Raw genomic sequence first — 21,960 nt, 5'->3', positions numbered from 1 at the left:
TAGGCAAGTGTGCACACTCGCTACATAGTTCTGCTCCTATTGGCCAGTGCCAGGTAAACTTAGACGTGTGTTTACACCTCAGTGAAAACACTACACCTCAGTGATTGAAGAATAACTAATTTGGGTAAAATGATGCACAAACAAAGGTTCCAGGATCCCCAACGTGGGTCTCCGTTAGAGTGAAGGTACATGGCAGGAAAGCCAACTCTGGATGTGGAGGAGGCTCAGAGGGCGGTCCTGGGACTGAGGCTTGGATGCCCCAGAAAGAAGCAAGGAGAGCGAGGTGGCTGCTGGGCACGGAAACACTGAACTTGAACAACAGTTTAATCATGAGGACAAGCTCCCAGCCACCCAGGACCACCAGGCAGCGTCTAGGAACCCACCACAGTCAGCAATCACGTGCACACAAAGCCTGCTCACATGATTGTATTTTTGAAATTCCCAAATCCAACCCCTTGGCTTCTTCTAAAAAGGCCAATTGAGGATTAAGGAGGCAGCAGACCTTCAGGAACAAAAACAATCCCACTGACCTGGGGGCAAATCGCCCATGAAAGAGCTTTATGGATTTAAAAGGCTAGGCTTAGGTCCCTAAGAACTTGGGAAGCAGGGTCACAGCTGGTCGACTCTAGACTTTCTTAGAGTCCCTCCCCAATCACAGGGTTTGTCTTCAAATCTGTGATTGTGCTGGTGGCTTATATAACCTCAGCACTCTTGGATTTCCTCAGTCCTTTGGGGAAAAGAGGTTAGGGAAAGGCAAGAAGAGCACTAGTGAAATCAGGACAGCCTATAATCACTGCTTCCCAGGGAAGGTAAGAATAGTGACCACGGCTGACCCATTGTGCTCGCCACGCCACAGTTACTGGCCTAGGCACTACTAAGCGCTATACATATACACACACTCTTTTAATCCCTATTTTTAAATGGAGAAAACTAGCCTTTAGGTACCCTGCCCAGGGTCACAGGACAGCAAGTGTTCTATGTTGGGCTTCAAGTTCAGGCCATGGGTACTAGAGTTTGAACCATTAACCATTTGGCTGAATGTTCAGGTCTTGGCTGTTATTCAAACTGGAAGGAAGGAAACTAACACATAATGAGCACCTACTGTGTGCTAGGCAGTTGCTAAATGATTTTTCACATTATTTCATTTAATCCCTTCCAACAACTCCCTAAAGTTGTCAGGATTATCTCTGGTTTGGTTTTTACAGATGAGAAAACCGTAACTTGCCCAAGTTCACCCAGCTTCTAATGGCAGAACTGAGATTCAAGCCCATGGCAATCTGACTCCAAACCCCTTGATGAAACAGGTGAATTTCACGGAAGTAAATGCCTCAGAGACCTGACAATATCTCCAGTCTTACACACTCGATTCTATCATTCAAGTGTCCCCCATTTGTCTAGCTATTGGAGGAAGTGACCATGAGAGGTGTGTCCGGCTATAGTCTGTTTTGTTGACCACTTAGTTACACCCTATGGGGTTCCTTGTTCTTATGCAATGCTGACTTTTGGTTGTTTTCCATGTAGGGTGTTTGTTGTCTCCCCAGCTAGATTTTAGCACCGTGAGGACAGAGACATTGACTGACATTTCCTTGTGTGACCCCCTCGCCCCGCGCCCAGTACAATGCTAAGAACAGAGATGGGGGTCAGGAAGTATCTTCTGAATAAAGAGAAGCCTTTTAGAACTGTGCAGCTCAAAAGTAACTCAAGAATTTCCAGTTTCTTCTACAGCAAAGAAGTTGGGCACAGTAGCAATTTGCTGCTTTCAGTCATCAACTCAAGAGGCTCCTGGTGCACACACGCCTCCTTTTAAGGGTAGGTGTTCCTCCTGAAATTGTCCTTGTGACATCTGCAAAGGCTCAGTCCTGGTCTAGGTGAGACCATATGCCAAGGCTCCTCTGCTCCCCTTTCCCCGAGCGCCCACCTCACTGCCGGCTTCTCCACCCAAAGGTCCCTCTCACGACAGAGCTGACAGTCAATGACCACAGGCTCCTAGAACTTCCCCAGTGACTCAGCCGGGGAAGAGGAAAGATGAGGGGCGTCTTTCCAATCACCAGGCCAGCAAAGAGGCAGATGCAGACCATACTTTCTCCAACTTTTGGAGAAAGTGAAAAGCTCCAGGCAGATGCTTTGGCACTTCCCCCAACTCCCAACCAGATGCCAGCTCGCAGCAGCCAACAGATGAACCCAAACGTCTTGTGTGGTGTTGCTGCGCTCAACCTTACCACTCCCTGCCTGGTGACAGACGGTGAAACCAGAAGAACTGTTTCCTTTGTCTGATATGTCGCGAGCTGTCATTCCTAAAAGTAATTCATGTGACAAAACATGTTTCTAATCCTCCCAAGTTTTCTTCTGAGTCTGGTTGGGCTTTCTTGGTGACAGCTCTCCCCTTCCAACTTTCAGAGGTGAAACTGAGACCAGGGGGTTTACTCACAGGCAGGCCCTGGAAGAGTGTTTTCTTAAAGTCCTGCCACAGGCCAGACCCACTTCAGGGTCATCCAGAAACAGGCTGGGCTCTAAGTAGATTTTTCCAAAGAGCCAACTTCATAAGGCAACTACCCCTGCCTCATTATCCCAGAGAGATCTGCAAAGAAAAAGAAATCTAAACCTTGCACCAGGAAAACTATTAATCACCCAGACCTACCACCACCCCAAGAAAGCAACGCCATCAGCTCTCGCCCTGGGATTTAGGGAGTTAATCAGGACCTACATACATAAGGTCATCTCCCCTCCTACTTGGCCTGACATTTCCACCACTAGTCACTCCATAAGTAATGCCTTACAGTCTAATCCCTCTTCTCTTACGTGTGAACTCAGGAACTTTTCTATTCACTACTGTATCCTCAGAGCTCAGAACGTGGGTTGGCACAGAGTAGATATTCAATAAATATTTGTTCAAACAATAAATAAAGGCTGTGGTGCACTGTCTCAAAGAAACCACAGCTCCCAAGAATTGACATAAAGGTCAGAGTGCTTGGCCCTATAAATGGAGAGTATAGCCCTTAATCTGAGGTTGTACCTCATGAGATAGACAGCCAAGGGGATGAGAGCCTTCGTTCACTGACTCTCATTTGTCCCATTACCTGCTGTCAACTGGGGAGACACCTGGAGGCTGGCCAGAGTGGATGCAATCCAGGACAAGCAGAATTCAAAGAGAAACAAAGACTGGATGGCCAGCGGCCTGTGTGGTTTACTCGCAAGCGACAGAGATCTGGCCCACAGTGGGGGCACCCTCGTAAAGGACTTGGATTTTTGGGGAGTAGCAATGAGAATACAGGGCCAGCGTTCTTGGGCAAATAATGGGATCCCCTCTTCCCTAAGGAGAGACAGAAGAATTCCAGAGAGAGAAAAGTCAATTATCACAGTCACAAGGGCTGTCTGAGCCCCACCAGTCCCCACTTGTTACCATGGGTTGGTGCCACTTGCTAAATGTAAGGGGCCTGGGAGAAAATGTGGTAACATCAGGACACCAGGCCCTTAGGAGAAGACTTCTTACTCCCGGGACCCATCTCCTGATGGTAGGGGCTAAGTCAGTTCTGTGCTCTGCCACCACTGCCACTTCCTACACTGAAGAGAGGAGCCATCCAAGGCACACAGAGATTAAAAAGCTGCTTTGTGCCTATCTCTGGCAAAAGGCCCTTCTTGGCATCAAAAGGAATTAGAATGGTCCACAGGACCTTAGGAGCTGCACCATGGCTCAAGTCAAAAGGACCAAATCAGCAGGGATGCTCCAGAAACCAGGAGCTCTGGGAGAGGTTCCTACAGCCAGAACGACCAGAACTTTTTCTGAAATGAAGAGCTGACTCTAAAACCAAGAATGCTGAGCCCTGTAAACCGAGGGTACGGCCCCCGAATCCAAGGTGGCTCTTTACCAGATGGACAGGACCTGATTTATGCACAGGAAGCCCTTTCACTCTCTGAGTGTCACGAGGCAAGTCCAGAGTCCTTTTTTCTTTTTTAAGGACACGTAAAAGCCCACATTTGCACAAAATTTCAGTTTTCAAGGCACCTGCACATCCAGCATATAAACTGAGCCTCAAAACCATCCAGTGAGGTGACGAGCCGGATGCCCACAGCACAGGAGAGGCACAGAGCCTGGGAGGGGGCCGTCCTTTTCTCCATCTTGTAACTGAGTTGGCTCAACTTGCTGAAGTTACAGAGTAGATCAGCAGGGAGGTAACATCGGGACTTCTGATGGTCCCATTCGCAGCCCTGCTCTCTTCCCACAGAGCTTTGCTGAGCCACGACAAGCCACCAAGCAGCCACGCAGCCCAGGAAGACGTGGTCTAAGACTCAAGATGAACCAGGGTCTGATGGGATCCTTTGCAATGGGGTTTGTTATGTAACTGAGAAATGCATCTGGGTCATCATAAAATGGCTAACAGTTACTCTGTACCTCTTACCAGAGTTCTTTCTGGACAGTGAGTCAGAGGCAGTGCAATGAGTGGAGAGAACATCAATGTCTCTGGGAGTCTCTCAACAAACTTACACTGGTGAGCTGGGCCCTGCAGACACAACTTCCTACCCCCCACAGTAGCCTTGAGAGAACCAAACATTCCCAAGGAGGACTCTCCTTGCTCCACAAATAAAGCAAACCATTGTCAAGATGCCTGTCCCAAGGCCAGAGGCCGAGAATGTCTCTTGGTGGCCCGGTCTTCCCAGGCCTCACCCCCTCAAGTCAGCCAGCCCGAAAGAGGGAGGAGCTCTACCACCTGCAGCTCTTCCTGAGGACCTGCTTCCAAGGCCGTAGAGTTGAGGAAGCAGGTGGAGGGGATTTTCTCAGGAGGCCCACTTACACATAAAAGGTGAAAAAGATTAGTAAGAGGGTTGGGTCAAGCTGCACTCTTCCCCCACCCACCACCCCCATCCTCCCGAGGCCACAGTTGACACGTTATTCGATGGCAATCACAGAACATGCTCTGGAATCTTCCGTCAGCAATGAGAAGACCATTCCCCAAAGCGTAAAACCAGAACACCAGTCGTCCATCTTTCCATTCACATGTTCTCAGTCCCCACCACGTGCCAGGCATGTGGCCTCTTCCGGCCTGTGTTCTATGAACAAGGTCTTTAGGGGGGTGACCTATTTCTAGAAGGGTGGTGATGTCAGCCCCAACCTAATTCATCAGCAGAGACTGGACAGGAAAGTCTGCTTAACTTCCTGACCTATGGTGTCAGTGAGGAGGATCCGTCAGCAAATATTCCCAGGGCAGCAGCTGGGATGAAAGAAAGGCCCAGAATCCAGAGATTCTGGAGTCTGGCGGGGAGGGAGAAGACGGATGTGCATTCAGGGAATGTCTGCGGAGACTCATCTGGTTCAGGAACTTTCGCAACCCCTTTGACTTTAGTGTCCATCCTGTGAGGCTGGCTTCCTTATTACAGAATAGGTAAGCTGATGCCCAAAGAGAGCAGGTGTCTAGCCAGAGGCCCCAAATACGGGGCTCAGCAGAGCCGGGTCAGGGTCTCATGGCTCCCACACCAGGAGTTCTCCAGCTTCAGGGCGCATCACAATCCCTGGCAGATAATCAAAACCACAGATTCCTGAGCTCCACCCTGGAGAGGCTAATTCCTTGAATCTGCCCCAGTGCCCAGGCATCTGCATTTCTAACAAACACCCCAGGTGGTGCTGGTGGTTCATGGAGCACACTTAGAGACAACTGACCTCCACTGCCCCAAGGACAGAAATCAAGAGCTAATTCTCAGCTGCTGGCTTCCCTTGACATCCCAGGCAGGGACAGATGGTGGGACCAGTGTGTGCTCCTGCCTAGCTCCTCGGTAGAGAAGCAACCGGCCTCTGAGTTCATCGAGTGGCTCCACAAACATGTCCAGCCCCAAACAGGAAGCTCGGGACAAAGGTCTGAGGAGGCGAGGATTGCTCAAAGGGCAGCCACCACCCCAAACAAACAGCCCATTGCGATGGACCCTGCTTTAACGCCATGACTCATGGAGGCTCACTTCCTATATTTCTGAGTCGATGGGCACAGCAAATGGCCCTGAGCGCAGACAGCAGCTTCCAGAGCCAGCATGGGAGTCCCAGCCATGCCAACACCGCAACATGGAGCAGAAATCAGGAACTTCCAGGGGAGAGGAAAAGGAAAAAAAAAACAAAAAGGAAGAAAAATAACCTCCAACCTTGCTCCAGCTTCCGCGCCCCCTCCCTTCTGGAGCCGGCAGGGTTGTCTAGTCAAAAGGGATCTCCTGGAACTGTAAAGGGCTCGTGTTCACCTCCTCTCTAGAGAAAGAATCGGATGGGAGCCAAAGCAAACACCGCTCCACTCGTGGTTGCCAGGCACACTCTCTAATCCCGAGAAGTTGGTAAGCAAGTGAGGGCCGGCCCTACCTCCCATCCCCCTCCCGCAAACACACATGGTGCTGGTGCTCTCTGCCCTTCCGCTGGGGCAAGACCTCATCTTGAACTGTGTGGGGCTCAGAGGCCAAGCTACAGTTTTTGCAAAGTCTACTAAAGGAGAGATGCCTGGAATAAGGTGGGGAGGCAGAAGAGCCAGGATGGGCTTCCAGAACCTGCAGGAGACCTCTGACCTCTGAATGACTCAGCAAAGACAAAGGCCTCCGTCCTGAAGAACAGAGAGAGAGGAGATGCTCCCTTGGGTTAAGTTTGGGATGGTGCTAGATAGAAGTCAGGAGACAGAGAAGAAAGGAGAGGAAACACCCGCTTTCACCTTAGCCCTATAGTTCTTCGTCATCCCCGATGGGGATCTAACCAATTCGCATGGGGCTGTTTGATGTTGGGGGTTGGGGGAGGTGAAGGCAAGGGAAGGACATCCTGTTAACAGCGTTGTTGGATAAAGATCAAGAATCAGGCAGTGGAAAACAGCTGTGTCCACCTGATAAGCCTGGGCACCCCACTTCCTTCAGTAGAGTCTTAGGTTTGTAAGACTAAGGTCTGATGTGCAGGGATGGGAACTGGCCCAGTACCTATGTCATCCCTAAGACCCCAAAATCTTCACCACAGACAACCAGTCTCATCAACCACATACTGGGAAGATAACACCGTCTCCTGGCACCAGCACAGCTCTTAGTTTGAGTAGCTCTCAAGAGGAACAAGTCCCCATCAAGATACTGCCTGGAAACTTCCAGAAAGGCCCACCTTCCCCTATTCACCCAACTCCTGGTCACTTCGCTTGTTGAGAATCGGCTCATAACCATCGCCTCCTCAGGGAAGCAGTCCCGCTGGCTCCCCGCTACTCACTCTGGGGTGTGTCCTCCCTCCCACACGCTGTGACCCCTGAATGTCCTGTGCACATGTACCCTTAAGCCTGCCACACGGTGGTACTGGGAGCAGTTAAGTGTTGGCCTCTCCTTCTAGATCAGTGGCCAACTACCTTTGTTGATGATATAGTAGTGATAGCATCTGTTCTTCATTTAGCAGACAAACTCTGCTGGCTAAGTGCCCCCCACTTACTGTCTCATTTACTCCTCTCCTCCACTATTGCAGGAGCCAATATTATCTCCATCTTACAAAAGAAGAAGCCGAAAGTTAGAAAAGTTAAGGGTCTTGTCCAAGGGTACACAGCAGAGCTAAAGATGTGTTCTCAACCACCCTGGGTCCAGCAGAGTTCAAGGCACCCCGTAAGTAATGAGTAGCTTTTTCCACTGAAGGAGTAAGATTGAGTCACGTCAGGAAGACAATCCAGGCATGAGAGTCCCTTACTGCAACCACCTGAGCTCTCAGCTAACTGAGTGGTCACCTTAATTCCTTTCAGGAAAGGAATACCTGTTTATTAATTTGTCCATCCATTTTTAAGCGCCTGTTATGCCCAGAGCCTTGACATATGGGAGAGATGTATTAGTCAAGGTTCCAGTCCTTTGACAAGTTTCCCATTTAGTAGGAAAAGGAGGTGGAGGAAGAGGGGGAGACACAAACCCTAGAAAAAAAAAGGCCAGTATCCACAGAAACTCAGGAAGCACACAGAAGGGCAAGGACTGCTTTCCTCCAGCGCAGAGACTGAGGAGATGACGGCAGGGGTGAGCAGTTACCCAGGTACCCAGCCAGAGGGAACACCTCCCAAGCAGTGTATCTTTTTGTTTTTGGTGCCAGTAGTAAAATATACATACAGCATGACATTTACTATTTTAATCATTTTTAGCTGTACACTTCAGTGGCATTAAGTACATTCACATCATCGTGCAACCATCACCTCCATGCATCTCCAGAACTTTTCTCATCTTCCCAAACTGAAACTCTGTACCCATTAAACACTAACTCCTCATTCCCTCCTCCCCCAGCCCCCCAACCACCATTATACATTTTGTCTCTATGAATTTGATTACTCGAGATTATCTGTGGTATAATAAAAATATATTTGGTCTTCATTTCTGGTTCCTGGCACAGAGCTCTAAACCCTGGGCATTTCCTGAGTGATAGGACTGTCCTTTGTTATACATAAGGATCCTGTTTCCAAGGACTGTCCTTTGTTATTCATAAGGATCCTGTTTCCGGCACACCTGAGTTTAGGCTATGAGGTGACTTAGAGTGGGACCCCTCTAGAGCCTCAGGATGGAGGTGGTTTCCAGAAGACCAAGTGATAAAGTTTGGGAACTTTCAGCCCCACCCTCCCCCCACCCCTGAGAAGCAAAAGGGAACTGGAAATTGAGCTCTAGAAAAACTCTTGAACAAGGAAATTCGGTGAGCTTACAGGCTGGTGAACCCATCACATCAAAGTGCTGGGAGGGTAGCCCACAGAGGCTCTGGCATCTCCTCCATTTGGCTGTTCCTGACTTGTAGACTTTATAATAAACCAAGAAAAACAGTGCTTACTTGAGTTCCCTGAGCCATTCTAGCAAATTACAGAACCTGAGTAGGGCTCGTGGGAACCCCCAACTTACAGCTAGTCAGTCAGAAGTCTGGGTGGCCCCCAGGACTTGCAGATGGAGACAGTCTTACGGGACTGAGCTCTTAACTTGTGGGGTCTGCACTAAGTCATTAGTGTCAGAGTTGAACTGAATTGAATTGTAGGACAGCCAGCTGGTGTTAGAAAAGTGAAGAATTGATTGGTGTCAGAAAAAAAGACAGCTCAAAGACAGGTAGAATCACAGAGTATCTGTTTTTTGTGACTACCTTATGTCACTCAGCATAACGTCTTCAAGGTCCAGCCATGTGTAGCACGTGTCAGAATTTCCTTTCAAGAATGAATAATATTCTATCATATGTATACTTCATATTTTAACAATCATCCATAGATGAACACTTGGGATCCTTCCACCTTTCAGCTATTGTGAAGAATGATGCTATAAACATGGGTGTACAAATATCTGTTCAAGTTCCTGCTTTCAAGTCTCTTGGGTAACTACCCAGAAGTAGAAATGCTAAATATATGGTAATTCTATTTTTAATTTTTTGAGGAAATGCCATACTGTCTTCCATGTGACTGCACCATTTTACATTCCCATCGGCAATGCACCAGGGTTCCAATTTCTCCACATTCTTGCCGACACTTCTTACTTTTTTCTTTTTCTTTTTTCTTACTGATAACTGTCTTAAGAGGTATGAAGTGGCACCTCATTGTAGTTTTGATTTGCATTTCCCTAATGTTGAGCTTCTTTTCATGTGCCTATTGACCGTCTATGTATCTTTTTTGGGGGGAGAAATGTCTATTCAAGTCCTTGGCTCATGTTTCAATTGGGTTGTGTTTCTGTTGTTCAGCTGCCGGAATTCATTATATAGTCTGGCTATTAACCCCATATCAGATATATGATTTGCAAATATTTTCTCCCATTCCATGGACGGCCTTTTCACTCTATCGATAGTGTCCTCTGATGCACAAAAGCTTTTAATTTAGATGTAGTCCAATTATTTGCTGTTGTTGCTGACGCTTTTAGTGTCACATCCAAGAAATCACTGCCATCACTGCCAAATCTATTATCATGAAGCTTTTTCCTTATGTTTTCTTCCAAGAGTTTTGTAGTTTTTCCCAATACCATCTGTTGAAGAGACTGGTGATAATTATGTGTCCATGTAGGTTGATCAATTGTAACCAACGCACCACTCTGGTGGGGGTGTTGAAAATGGGGGAGACTACACCAGAAGGGGGTGTAGGGAGTATGTAAGAAATCTCTTTACCTTCCTCTTAATTTTGCTGTGAACCTAAAACTGCTCTAAAAAGTAAAGTGTATTTTTTCAAAAAGGCTGTCCTTTTCCTCTTGGAATGGTCTTGACACCCTCGTTAAAAACCGTTTGACCATATATATGTGAGGGTTTATTTCTGGACTCTCTATTCCTTTGGTCTCTCTGTTTGTCTTTATGCTGATACCACACTATCATGATTACTGTAGCTTTGTTATTAGTTTTGATATCAGGAAGTGTCAGACCTCCAACTTTGTGATTCTTTTCCAAAATCGTTTTGGCTATTCAGCATCCCTTAAACTTCCACATGAATTTTAGGATGCATTTTTCTTCATCTGTGAAAAACATCCTCAGGATTTTGATAGTGATTGCACTGAATTTATAGACTGCTTTGCGTAGTATTGACATCTTAGCAATATTAGGTCTTCCAATCCGAACACAGATGTTTTACCATTTATCTGTGACTTCTTTAATTTCTTTCAGTAACATTTTATAGTTTTCAGCATACAAGTCTTTCACCTCCTTGATTAAACTGATTCCTAAGTATTTTTTTGGATGCTACTGTAAATGGAATTGTTTCCTTAATTTCCTTTGTGGATTTTTCATTGTTAGTGTATAAAAACACAGTTGGTTTAGCAATTATACTCCAATAAAGATGTAAAAAAAAAAAAAAAACACAGTTGGTTTAAAACGTTGCAAATTTGGTCTGCTTTGTGTTCTCAGGTTTGCAGAAAGGAACTGGGTACTGGGAGGCACAGCAGTTGGGTGGGGTCAGGGCAAGGGTGAGCAAATAGCCATGAAACTTTCTACCATTCTGAACGTGGTTTTTTCTTGGTTGGGCGTTTACTTGGTTGCTGTAGATCTTTGACTGATTTCCAAAACTCCCATAGGGAAGATATTTTAGCAAGTTTCTAGTTTATTTAATGTTTCTGTGGGGGAACAAGGGTCTGGAGCTTCCTGGTCCACCATCTACTGATGTCACTCTCCGAGGCTTTAGGCTTAACCTCCAAGCAGTGTATCTTCAAGGAGAGAATCAAGAAGCCAGACTGGTCAGAGCAGAGACAAGGCTGGGAGGGAACAAGAGACAGACTGGATGTGAAGGACGAGGGAGGAGGGGTCCTGGATGCTAAACTGAACACTCAGACTCGATTCCACGGAATTGTCAGGCCCTGAAGAATGCCTGCCAAGGCAACACGGCCAAGACAGAAGGAAGTCAGGCCAGGCCAGCCAGAGCCTCTTCTCATGTAGCGCACTGAGTTGAAGGTCAAAGAAACAGAAGGATTAGGAGCGTCTGCTATGGTTCCACCTCACAGGCCTTCAGGGCTGCCCTTAAGGTTCTATTTTCTTAAGGTTCTAATTTCAGAACCTTAAGTGAATCAGAATTACGAGCCCCGCCCCAAGCCCATCCTCTCCCCTCAGTCTGGAGAGTGAGTGGCTGAGCTCCCAGCTGCGTCTACCTGGGAACTGGACCCATCACACAGCAGCACAAAACACACCAGCCCTGACAAGAACCTGGCTCCATGCAGGAGGGCGCCTTCCCACAGCACGCTGCTCCTCTCTCCTAGAGATTGCAAGTCTAATAGTGAGCCTCACCTGGGAAGCCAGGTAAAAACACAGGAGCCTGGGCCCCTCCCCTGGAGAGGCTGATTAGGAAGTCCAGGTGAAGGCCCAGGCATCTGTATTTGGTCCTGGCCCCAGAGGTGAGGCAAATGGTCACCATCTGGGGGAGCACTGGTCTAGCTTCCTTCCCAGAGTCCCAGACTCTAAGCTCATCCACCTGCCGGCTGGCATCTTTGGTGAGGGCTTTGCGATGAAGGAGAAACCAGAACTGGAATTCGGTTCCACTTTACCTTCCCCAGAAGTTTCAAACTAGAAGTTTTATCTGACCCACAATTTTAAAACATGGAAAATAATAATAATAAAATAAAATTTTGGGGCTTCCCTGGTGGCGCAGTGATTGAGAGTCCACCTGCCGATGCAGGGGACACAGGTTCGTGCCCCGGTCCGGGAGGATCCCACATGCTGCGGAGCGACAGGGCCTGTGAGCCATGGCCGCTGAGCCTGCGCGTCCGGAGCCTGTGCTCCGCAGCGGGAGAGGCCACAGCAGTGAGAGGCCCGCATACCGCAAAAAAATAAAAATAAAAATAAATTTGAGTTTTATCAGCATTTTAAAAAACAGATTTCATCAGCCAGACACGAAGACAAACATTGCATGACTTTGGTTATATGCAGTACCTAGAATAGGCAAATTAATAGACACAGAAAGTAGAATAGAGGTTACAGAGGAGGACTTACTGTGTAATGGGCACAGAGTTGTTGGGGGTGATAAAAGTATTCTGGGTATAGACACTGCCAATTCTTACACAACATTGTGAAACTATTTAATGCCATTGAATTGTACACTTATGAACGGTTAAAATTATAAATATGTCTATTTTACCGCAGTTAAAAAAACAGATTTCACATAAAAATCTGGATTTCTGGTTTCTCTTTAAAGAAAAAACAAATGAGACGATCTGACAGCACTGGTCATGCTGTGTATGGGAACAGCTGGCAGAGGCTCAAGCAGCTGTCACCTTCAGCTGGGACACGTGCTCTTACGATGCTGTGACCCCTCCACACTCCAATGTCACTTTTCCTTTGTCACACTTTCTACGACCTGGATGCTCCTATGAGCATTTGAGGGTTGGTCCTGGCTCTACCCCTTCTCATTTCAGTCTCCACTAGCCTTGCTCTGCTCTCCCAGCCCCTGCCTGGTCCTCTCTTCCAGTCAGAAGGGGAGACCAGCAAGTGGTCAGCCACATAGGCAGGTGCTTCATGTGCCTTGACAATGACAACAAATGAAAGCACAGAAGAGCTTGCCTTCACCTCCCCAGATGTCACTCAGAGCTTGAAAGTTTCTCTGACATTCCAACAGCCAGATTGATAAGCCTGGACTTTAACACACCCAAGTGCCCAGGAGTCTGGAACAAGATGAGGCTGACCATTCACCTCATGACCTGGACTCTTGAGTCAGCCTCTGGACCACCCAGCCTCGCTGGGTGACAGATGATCGGCCAGTCCAGTAAACACAACCTCAAGACTGGACTCACTTTCCTAGAGTCCATCTTTGTCTGCTAGAACCTGCTTTCCAAATGCTTGAAATACGATGGGGTTCAGGACACAATACCCCCAAATTTGGTACCTTGGCATAGTGAATATTTTAAGCTGAAGCAGTTTGAGAGAATTGAAAAGCAGGAAGGTCACTCTGACCCCCTCCCCCGAAACAAGCCTTAAAACCCTCCTGCGGGGCTTCCCTGGTGGCGCAGTGGTTGAGAGTCCGCCTGCCGATGCAGGGGACACGGGTTCGTGCCCCGATCTGGGAAGATCCCATATGCCGCGGAGCGGCTGGGCCAGTGAGCCATGGCCGCTGAGCCTGCGCATCCGGAGCCTGTGCTCTGCAATGGGAGAAGCCACAACGGTGAGAGTCCCGCGTACCGCAAAAAAATAAATAAATAAATAAAACCCTCCTGTGGGAGGTGCCCTCCTGGTCACAGAGGAAGGGAGCATCCTTGTCTCATCCTTGTCTCTTCAAGACCCTTGTCTCTGGAGATAAAGAGGCACTGCCTCCAAGAATCCTGACAAACAGGCCTTGCTCAGTGGCCCCCCCGGTTCTACAGACCTCAGACTCCTTAACCTATCACATTTCTCCACCACTGTCTGCTCTCCAGCAAATCTGGCATAGAAGTGCACAAGTCTAACTCTTCCTTCATTTCCTTACAAAGACTCCCGTGTCACCTAAGACTTATATGAAATAATTATGGATGATTTTCTCTTATTAATCTGACTTCGTCAATTTAATTTTTAGCTGGGGACTCTAAGACAGTCAAGGAAAACCTCTTCCTCCCCTACAATTAGCATCATTGTTCCAGACATGGTGGGAAATGTTGCTAGTCTGTAAGTGTAAAATACATGCCAACTTCCAAAGACTCGCCATAGGAAAAGAATGTGAACCAGCTTGTTAGTAATTTTATTATATTGATTACCTGTTGAAATACTATTCTGGATATATTGAGTTAAACCGAATATAGTCCTAAAACTAATTTCACTTGTTTGTTTTACTTTGGTAAAAAATTTACATTTTACCTTTTTTTTTTTTTTTTCATTTTACCTGCTTTTCATGCGGCTACTAGAAAATTTAGTCATATATGTGGTTTGCATTTGTGGCTTTCATTATATTTCTATCAGACAGATAGACCGTGGCTACTGCAGAACTGATTCTGTAAGGTTACCGTATTTTTTTTTTGGCCGTGCTGTGCAGCTTGAGGGATCTTAGTTCCCCAGCCAGGGACTGAACCCAGGCCACGGCAGTGAAAGCTCAGAGTCCTAACCACTGGACCACCAGGGAATTCCCAGGCGACTGTATTTTCTTTTCCTCGAAAAGCAAACTGATTCTCTCTAGACTTTTTTCTGGGTGGCGCTGTGCTATGACCTGCCCAAGGGTCCCGGAGGAACTCCCTTCTGGTCTCAGGGCTGGAGGCTCTTCATCGGGGCTGGGGCTGCCTTGAAGATCTCTTCCCACTCCCACATCTCCCTCGCCCTGTGCCACCAAGCCGTCCCCAGACTCGCACACGAGGCTCTCTTCCCAGCCTTGCTCAATAACCATGTGTCCACATCACTCAAAACCCCAGAAGGTTTTCCCTGGAAACAATGGAACCAGTGTTGTTAACACTGCCGGGCTGCTACCACCTGTGTGATGGTCACAGGGAAGTGCCCCAGCTGCAGTCCAAGACTCCCTGCCCTCCCTCACGCCAGCTCAGGATCCACTGGTTTCTTCTCCCCAGAGCCTGGAGCCCCACCTTCCTGAGGCTGAGAGAGGGAGAACCAGCCCCTCAGCGACCAGCACGTGGGGAGGCACTGCGAATGCCTGGAACTTCCAAACAGAAGGCAGGTGCTAGCTCTCAAATTCTAGAGAAACTGCTGGACACTTGATCACCACCGACAACCCACAACCCTAGAGACACAGGGCCAAAACTTGAAACTCAGAATCCTGCCTTTTTTTGTTGTTGTTTAATATACGCTTTGTCCACCTGAAGACTCAATAATGGCCCACTGACAGGGGCTCTGGGGGTGGAGCTAGCTTCAAACCTCCTTTCTACCACTCAGCACCAGTAGGACCCTGGATAAGGTTGCTCCGTTTATCTGGACTCAAGTTCCTCGCCTATAACAACAGGGACAACCCCACCCACCTCAAAGGTTAAAAAAATTAAATAATGCATGAAAAAGTGCCTTGCACATAATAGGTGTTTGATAGATATTAGCTTCCTTCCCCTTCAATCTTCCCATAGCAATGCCACGAAGAAGATACTTAAAAACCTCATGGAGAACTGAAAACAAATCCTCTATACTCTCATCTGGTTGCTTCTTGTATGTGTGCTTTTTTAAATCTGAATGTTGGTGCCTGATACAATTTAAGAGGGTGGTAGGAGAACTGTGCGAAGCAGGGATTCTCTTTGCAGCCCTAGCACAGCGTCTGGCAAGGCAGGTGCTTGTTGAGAGAAGGAATGAGTGTTGGATTTAGGCCAGCAGGGACTGGCGCCTCGTGGAGCCTATCAGCAAAGCACTAGAAGAGAGGGGTCAGAATTACCATGAAACAGGGGTTTGGCTGATCAGTGTGATGTCTGCGGCCACAAAGAGTTATTCTCTGGAAAGATGCTTCCAATCTGTTTAGACAGCTTTGTGGAGGCTTTTTTTTAAACTTCAAAGCTCAAAGTGTTCTGTTAATATCTCTTCTCCATTCGGCCATGCTTTCCTCAGAGAGAAAGGTTAAAACATATGCCAAGAACCAAACACAGTCACCTCTACGTGAGGAAGCATAAACAATTCAACTTTTCATATTTCTTTTTTTTTTTTTTAACTTAGCAAAGTGGGTTAAGCCTAAAAGAACACACTAAATTGATGGCTCTGTGATACAAATATATGCTGTCAGGGTGTTTTTAAATGTAAAATTCTTAGCATTTTCTGACCTAAGTGGGGAGTAGGCATGGGCAATGAGTAACTATTCTTACTCAATTTTAAAGATATATTTGGTTTTAAGTTCCTTTACAGCTGTGTGCAGAGGGGTCTGAAAACCAATTCGTTTTTGCTCCATGGTGAACAAAAAAAAGTGTTGGGTTCTCTGATCTCACCAGGCCACCTGAGGGCCCAGTTAGCTCTTCTGCCCTCCCCAAACAGTGGGTTTGGGATTGCAGTGACCCTGTCTGAATCCCGTTGGGGCTGCGAATAGGGAGATTTAACCCTCTGGAAGCTTGAGAAGTCCTGCACATCGCTCCCCAGCTTTACCCTCCTATAAAGAAAACATCCAATAATGTCAAACCTGCCAGCAAAGCTGCAATGAGATGTTCAAATTCACAGTCACATCACCTTCAGGAGGGGGATGGTAAATGTCACCCTTAATACCTATTTTTTAATTGCCTTGAACAAAAAGATCCAACCTGTTTCATCCCCACACTTCAAATCCATTCAATCTTCTGAACATTCAAACCCACAGCTTAAAGAAAACTGGGTAAAGGATTTTATGTTGCTTGTTTGTGCTGAAGAAGCCCTGTCTGTTGCTTTCATTGATTGCTTACACTATTACCCAAGTGGCAGGCCTTACTGGCCCGAAAAAATTTAGCTCAAGTTACCTTTTTGGTGGCAAAGATGAACAGGATGGAAATTTACCTTTAGGGAAGTTTGGAAATTTCTGACCCAAATAAGAACTTCCTAGATGAAAGCTTAAATATTCTAAATGTAATGAACAGGTAAGAGAAAACAAGCCTACAAGAACTAAGGGTTACTGGTCATTTGTTAAATGCATAGCCACAAATGCATGTGCTTGGGAAGAAGCGAGACGCCAGGCAGTGGTCCAGATAAAGAAGGGCCCCGAAAGTAGTTGCTTCAATCTTTCAGAGACAGCAATCAGACTCACGACATGCCCACCTTTCTGGGTCATATCCACACTGAGATGCAAAGAATTTGAAATTCTCCTTCCCAAAAGAAGGAAAGACAAAGGAGTAAGATATGAGCTTTCCAGGTCTTTCCAAGGTTTCTAGGCCTTGAAAATTCAGGGCAAGAATTCGACTCCATCCTGCTGCCCTTGGCTCTAAACCCCAGGGAAGGAGGTTGGCACAAAGCATTGTTCCCACTGTCCTGGCTTCAGCTGTGTATAAAGAAGGTGAGAGCAGCGCCAATGCCACCAGGGCCCCGCTCTGCCTTTCCATGTGGTGCAGGAGATACTGTGCTCTAGGAAAAGCTGGCTGGACAGGAAAAAAGCACCTGCCAACTTCTGATGACACAGAATAGTCTGACGCCCAGGGGCTGCTCCCCGGGAAAGAACAGCTTTCCTGTCCAAGCTGGTGAAGTAAGTTCAGGAATGAGATCATAAAAACAGCATGTGTTCCAGAAGCATCCTTTCTGCTGGTGGAGGAGAAACTGTGAGTGACAGCAAAGGTCCCTCCTTTTGTTTCCCCACTTCTCTTACACAGTCACCCAGTCACAATCACTCACTCACACTGTCACACCCAGCCACAGTCACCCAGAGTCACAAACACACTGAAGTCAGAAACCTACAGTCTCCACACAGGGAGGCGTGCACTACCGTCAACACACACAGTCCCACAGGGAACACTCCCCACTCTCTACCCACCTGATTGCCAAAGACAGCTACGGAGCAGGCTGTTGACACCTCATTAGCCCCGAACCAGACAGAAGCAATGCGAGAGGGCATGCCCAGGATGAAGACCTGGGCCACGGAGCAGATGACCTGGCCCAGCACAGTGACTGGGAAGAGATGTGGCTTCAGGCTGCCCAGCTTCACCCAGGCCCCCAGGCAGTTGAGAGCAGAGCCAGTGAGGGCGATGGTGCGCAGGCCGAACTTCTCCAGGAGCCAGGCCACCGGCAGGAGCAGAGGAATGTAGGTCAGCATGTAGCACATGGACAGCCAGTCGATGGCAAAGGCACTGACCCCATAGAAGTTCATGAAGATGTTATTGATGGAGCTGTACTGGATCCACTGGAAGGCGTTGCACATGGAGTAGCAGCTAAACACCAGGACCACAGCCCATCGGCGCTTGCTCACCTTGATCACGCTAAGGTCCTCAGGGCCCGAGCTACTGGGGTGGGCCAAGCCACTGGGTAGAGCCAAGCTACTGGGGTGGACCGAACTACTGGGGTGCGCAGAGACACTGGGGTGGATGGAGACGCTTGGATGGGCTGAGACGCTGGGATGGGCCAAGAGGCTGGGGTTCTCCCCGAGGGCGGAAGTCTGCGAAGGGGTGCCATCGCGCTCTTGCTGGTTAGGCTCTTCATTCACCATGACCACAGCCTCTCCTGGAGCCCTAGACAAGTGCTGAGGACTCTAGTGGCGTCGTCTGGTCACCTAAAGCTGACGTAGCACTTACCCGGCCCGCCCGGAAGGAATAAATGGAGTCCCCAGCCTGCGTAAAAGCCGCGAGTGGGGCTCTTTTGCTCACCCCCAAGCTTCTGCTCTCACTTTTCCTTGGCGTCCTCTGTCCCTGATTGCTGTCCCCCAGCTGCAGACGCCTCAGCCTGGTCCTGGCTCTCGGTGCCTTGTGTCCTCCCGAAGCGCCTGTCTACGTTCACTCTTCCGTCCTGGAAACAGTTCTCTCCGGGCGCAACCACTCCTTGGGACTCCGGTTGCTCCCGGGCGGACTAGCGGCCTCGCCCCCTCCGGCGCACGTGACCGCCCCGCCCCCGCCCCGCGCGGCTTCCCCCCCCACGACCCACCCGCCCGCCCCCGCCCCCTGCCCCTCCCGCCTTCGCCAGCCGCTGGCCTGGCAATACAGTGGTTTCGCCACCGCCTGCGGGTGCATTCCTCCCCCACGCCCCGGGCACCATGGAAACCGCCGGGTTAACCCGCACCCGGGCACTGCCCCTCAAATTCATTTGTCCCCCCCCGGGGGACTCCGCAAGAAAAGACCCTCTGTCCTTCCGAGGTGATCCTCTAAATAGAGTCTCCTCCTTGCCGGTCCGCATGCCCTGAGCGCCCACACGGATGCCAGGCGCCCCCAAACTGCTCTGTGGTATCCAAGAGGGATTCTCGACTTTTTGCACTTGACTGGGCTCCCCAACCCTTGCTGGACTTTCGGTATAAAAAGACATTTGTAGATTTCCCGGGCTGGCTGGGGCCGGGAGTAAAGGCGAGCTGCGGAAAACTCGCTTCGCTCCTTGATTTCCCTGCGAACCTGGTTGGGGAACTCAGATCTGAACCTGTTCGTTAGGACTCTTCTTTCCTGATGGCTCCCCGGGCGACCTCCAGGCGAGGAACTGAGGGTGGAGGGAAGAGGCGAGTTCGGAGACGCTGAAGACCCTGTTTTGTGGTGAAATGCCCAGCACGGCGCTGGCTCTGGGCTTAGGCTGTAAATGGTCTCCGCACCCACGTAGCCCTAGGCTGCCACCTGCTGGTCCACAGCCCATTCCAGAAGGTAAGCCCCCAAGTCAGGGCCTCTAGAAGGTCAGGCCTGCACTGATTGATCAGCCCTGGGGAGGGATAAGAGCCCATATCTTCCCTGGGTTCAAACACTGACTAAGCTGCTCTTGGCGTGTTATGTAAATTGAGATACACCACCCGTCTGGGCCTCAGTTTCTTGGAAAATCTGATGATGAAATAATAGTACACACCTCACAATGTTGTTTTGAGGCTTGCACGAGTTAAGACTTGAAAGCACTTGGAAAATTCCTGGCAGATAGGAAGCGTTTCAGGAGTGTCAGATATCCTAACACTTAAAAATCGAACATTTATATTGTGTTTACTTTATTACCTCATTTAAGCATCACAAGAATTCTGTGGTGTAAGAGTTACTGCTGTCTGCATTTTATAGATCAGAAAACTGACCCTCATAGAAGTGCAGTTACTTCTTAAAGTCTCCGCTGACCTAAGAAGCCATAATTCTCACTCTCATAATCATTTAAGCTACAGCCTAGCTACTCAGGCGCAGTCTGGGGACAGCAGTGTGGGCATCCCCTGGGAGCTTGTCACAAAGGCAGAAGCCCAGGCTCACCCTGGACCTACTGAATTAGATGCTGCATTTTAAAAGACCTCTAGGTGATTTGTTTGAACATTAAAGAGCCACTGGGTGCGTGTGCTTTCTTGTTTTCTTTTTAAATCTTCACACCAAAAATGAAGAATTTAAAGCTCTGGGGCTGTGATTCTCAACTTGGGTTTCACATTAAAATCACATGGGGAACTCTTCACATTCCCAGTGCCTCTGCCACATGCCAGATCAGGATATCTGAGGGTGGACCCCAGCATCTGCATGTTTAAAGCTGCCCAGGTGATCTTAATTTGCAGCCAAGAGTGAGCACCCCTGCGGTGTTAGAATCACTGGTTCCCAGGAGAGGGAACATTGCTTGGAGGCACCCATTTTTTGGTAGAAATTATGGAGCCTTGGATTATAATGAAATGTTTGAAGAGGGAACTCATACCCATCTAAAAATTTCTACATTAATTTCACATCTCCTATTCTCTAATTCCAACAGTGTTTCCCTTTTTCTCCAGGGAACACAGAACCTCCATTCTCTTGGAAAGCCTTCTGAGACCTCTCACTGTTTCTTTCCCTCGGTTATCATGGTCCTAAAACTCTGCACATACATTCTTAACTTCATTTTACAGATCTGGAAACTGAGGTCCAGAGTCAGAGTGCATTATCAGAGTCCCACAGCTAATTAGCGTCAGAACAAGCGACAGTGAGACAGGTTTCCTGCGTTCCCTTCCACACATCTCTCCCATGTGCTCCTCGGGGGCAATGCTTCAGTTTGGTGACAATTCCCAAGGGGTCTAACCTGAGATTCAAGTGATATTTGGGGTTGCCTTTGGGGTGGAGCGAGTTTGATCTCTTGTGAGCTCTGGATTCAGTCTACTCAGGATTTGAAGCTCTGTTCTGCCATTGTGAGCTTTGGGATCTTGGACAAGTTACTTTAGCTCTCTGGCTTTCAGTTTCTGAATCTGTAAATTGAGGATTAAAAACTACTTGCCTCATAGGGTTGTTGTGAGAATTAATTAATATAACGTGTGCCAATTGTTTCGGTAATGATATTCTGGCAGCTACGTACCTGGGTGGTGCTGTCTCTTGGCTGATTTCCACCAGGGGCAGGACAGGTATACAAATGTCAGGTAGATTTTACATTGAGAGAAATATTCTGTATTCATCCATTGAAGAAACATTTATTGAGCAGCTTACTATATGTTACATCTATTTTTCAGTATGTCTATCTATCGGTATTGATGGGCACACCTGCAGGGAGAAGGAGAAGCACATTTTAGGGATTGCTTCCTAAAAAGAGGCCCTCATTCCTGGTTCTATTTCAACCTACTCCCCAGGGAGCTGGCCTTGAACTCAAGCATTCCTGGCTCTCTACAGAAAGGTAGCAAAGTCTGCTCCCTAGAGGCCAACTACTCCTGGATTGAAGTCAAACTGTGGCACCGTTTTTGACAGCTTACCAGCACCTCCACAGGAGCTGTAGATGTGGGAACATGGAGCATGGGGAGGGCATGGGAAGGCTAAATGGCTAATGAATCAGGTTGAGACCCTGGATGAGGCCCCGTTAAAAAATACTGACACTTGGAATTTGTAAAAATGTTTCCCTGGGCTTCCCTGGTGGCGCAGTGGTTGAGAGTCTGCCTGCCGACACAGGGGACACGGGTTCGTGCCCCGGTCCGGGAAGATCCCACATGCCGCGGAGCGGCTGGGCCCGTGAGCCATGGCCGCTGAGCCTGCGCGTCCAGAGCCTGTGCTCTGCAATGGGAGAGGCCACAGCAGTGAGAGGCCCACGTACCGCAAAAAAAAAAAAAAAAAAAAATGCTGCCCTTACACATCTTGTATGTGTAATTTACATGTGTAATACTG

General features: G+C 48.3%; 1 protein-coding gene across 2 annotated transcripts in view; it reads right to left on the bottom strand.

Moving 5' to 3' along the window:
* FLVCR2 (feline leukemia virus subgroup C cellular receptor family member 2) overlaps positions 1-18,737 on the bottom strand; it is a 62,528-nt gene extending 43,791 nt beyond the window's left edge. The window contains exon 1 of one of the 2 annotated variants that reach the window (XM_029238240.1): positions 17,742-18,737. In XM_029238240.1, the coding sequence (XP_029094073.1) occupies positions 17,742-18,410 (669 nt within the window). In that variant the 5' untranslated portion in view covers positions 18,411-18,737. The remainder of the gene's footprint in view (positions 1-17,741) is intronic. The other variant, XM_029238241.1, reaches the window with a different exon arrangement.
* Positions 18,738-21,960: the final 3,223 nt, after the last annotated feature.

This window comes from Monodon monoceros, unplaced genomic scaffold, assembly GCF_005190385.1.
Source record: "Monodon monoceros isolate NGI ecotype Baffin Bay Population unplaced genomic scaffold, NGI_Narwhal_1 Super_Scaffold_21, whole genome shotgun sequence".
Classification (NCBI taxonomy): Eukaryota; Metazoa; Chordata; class Mammalia; order Artiodactyla; family Monodontidae; genus Monodon; species Monodon monoceros.
This window is presented reverse-complemented; position numbering and strand designations above follow the sequence as displayed.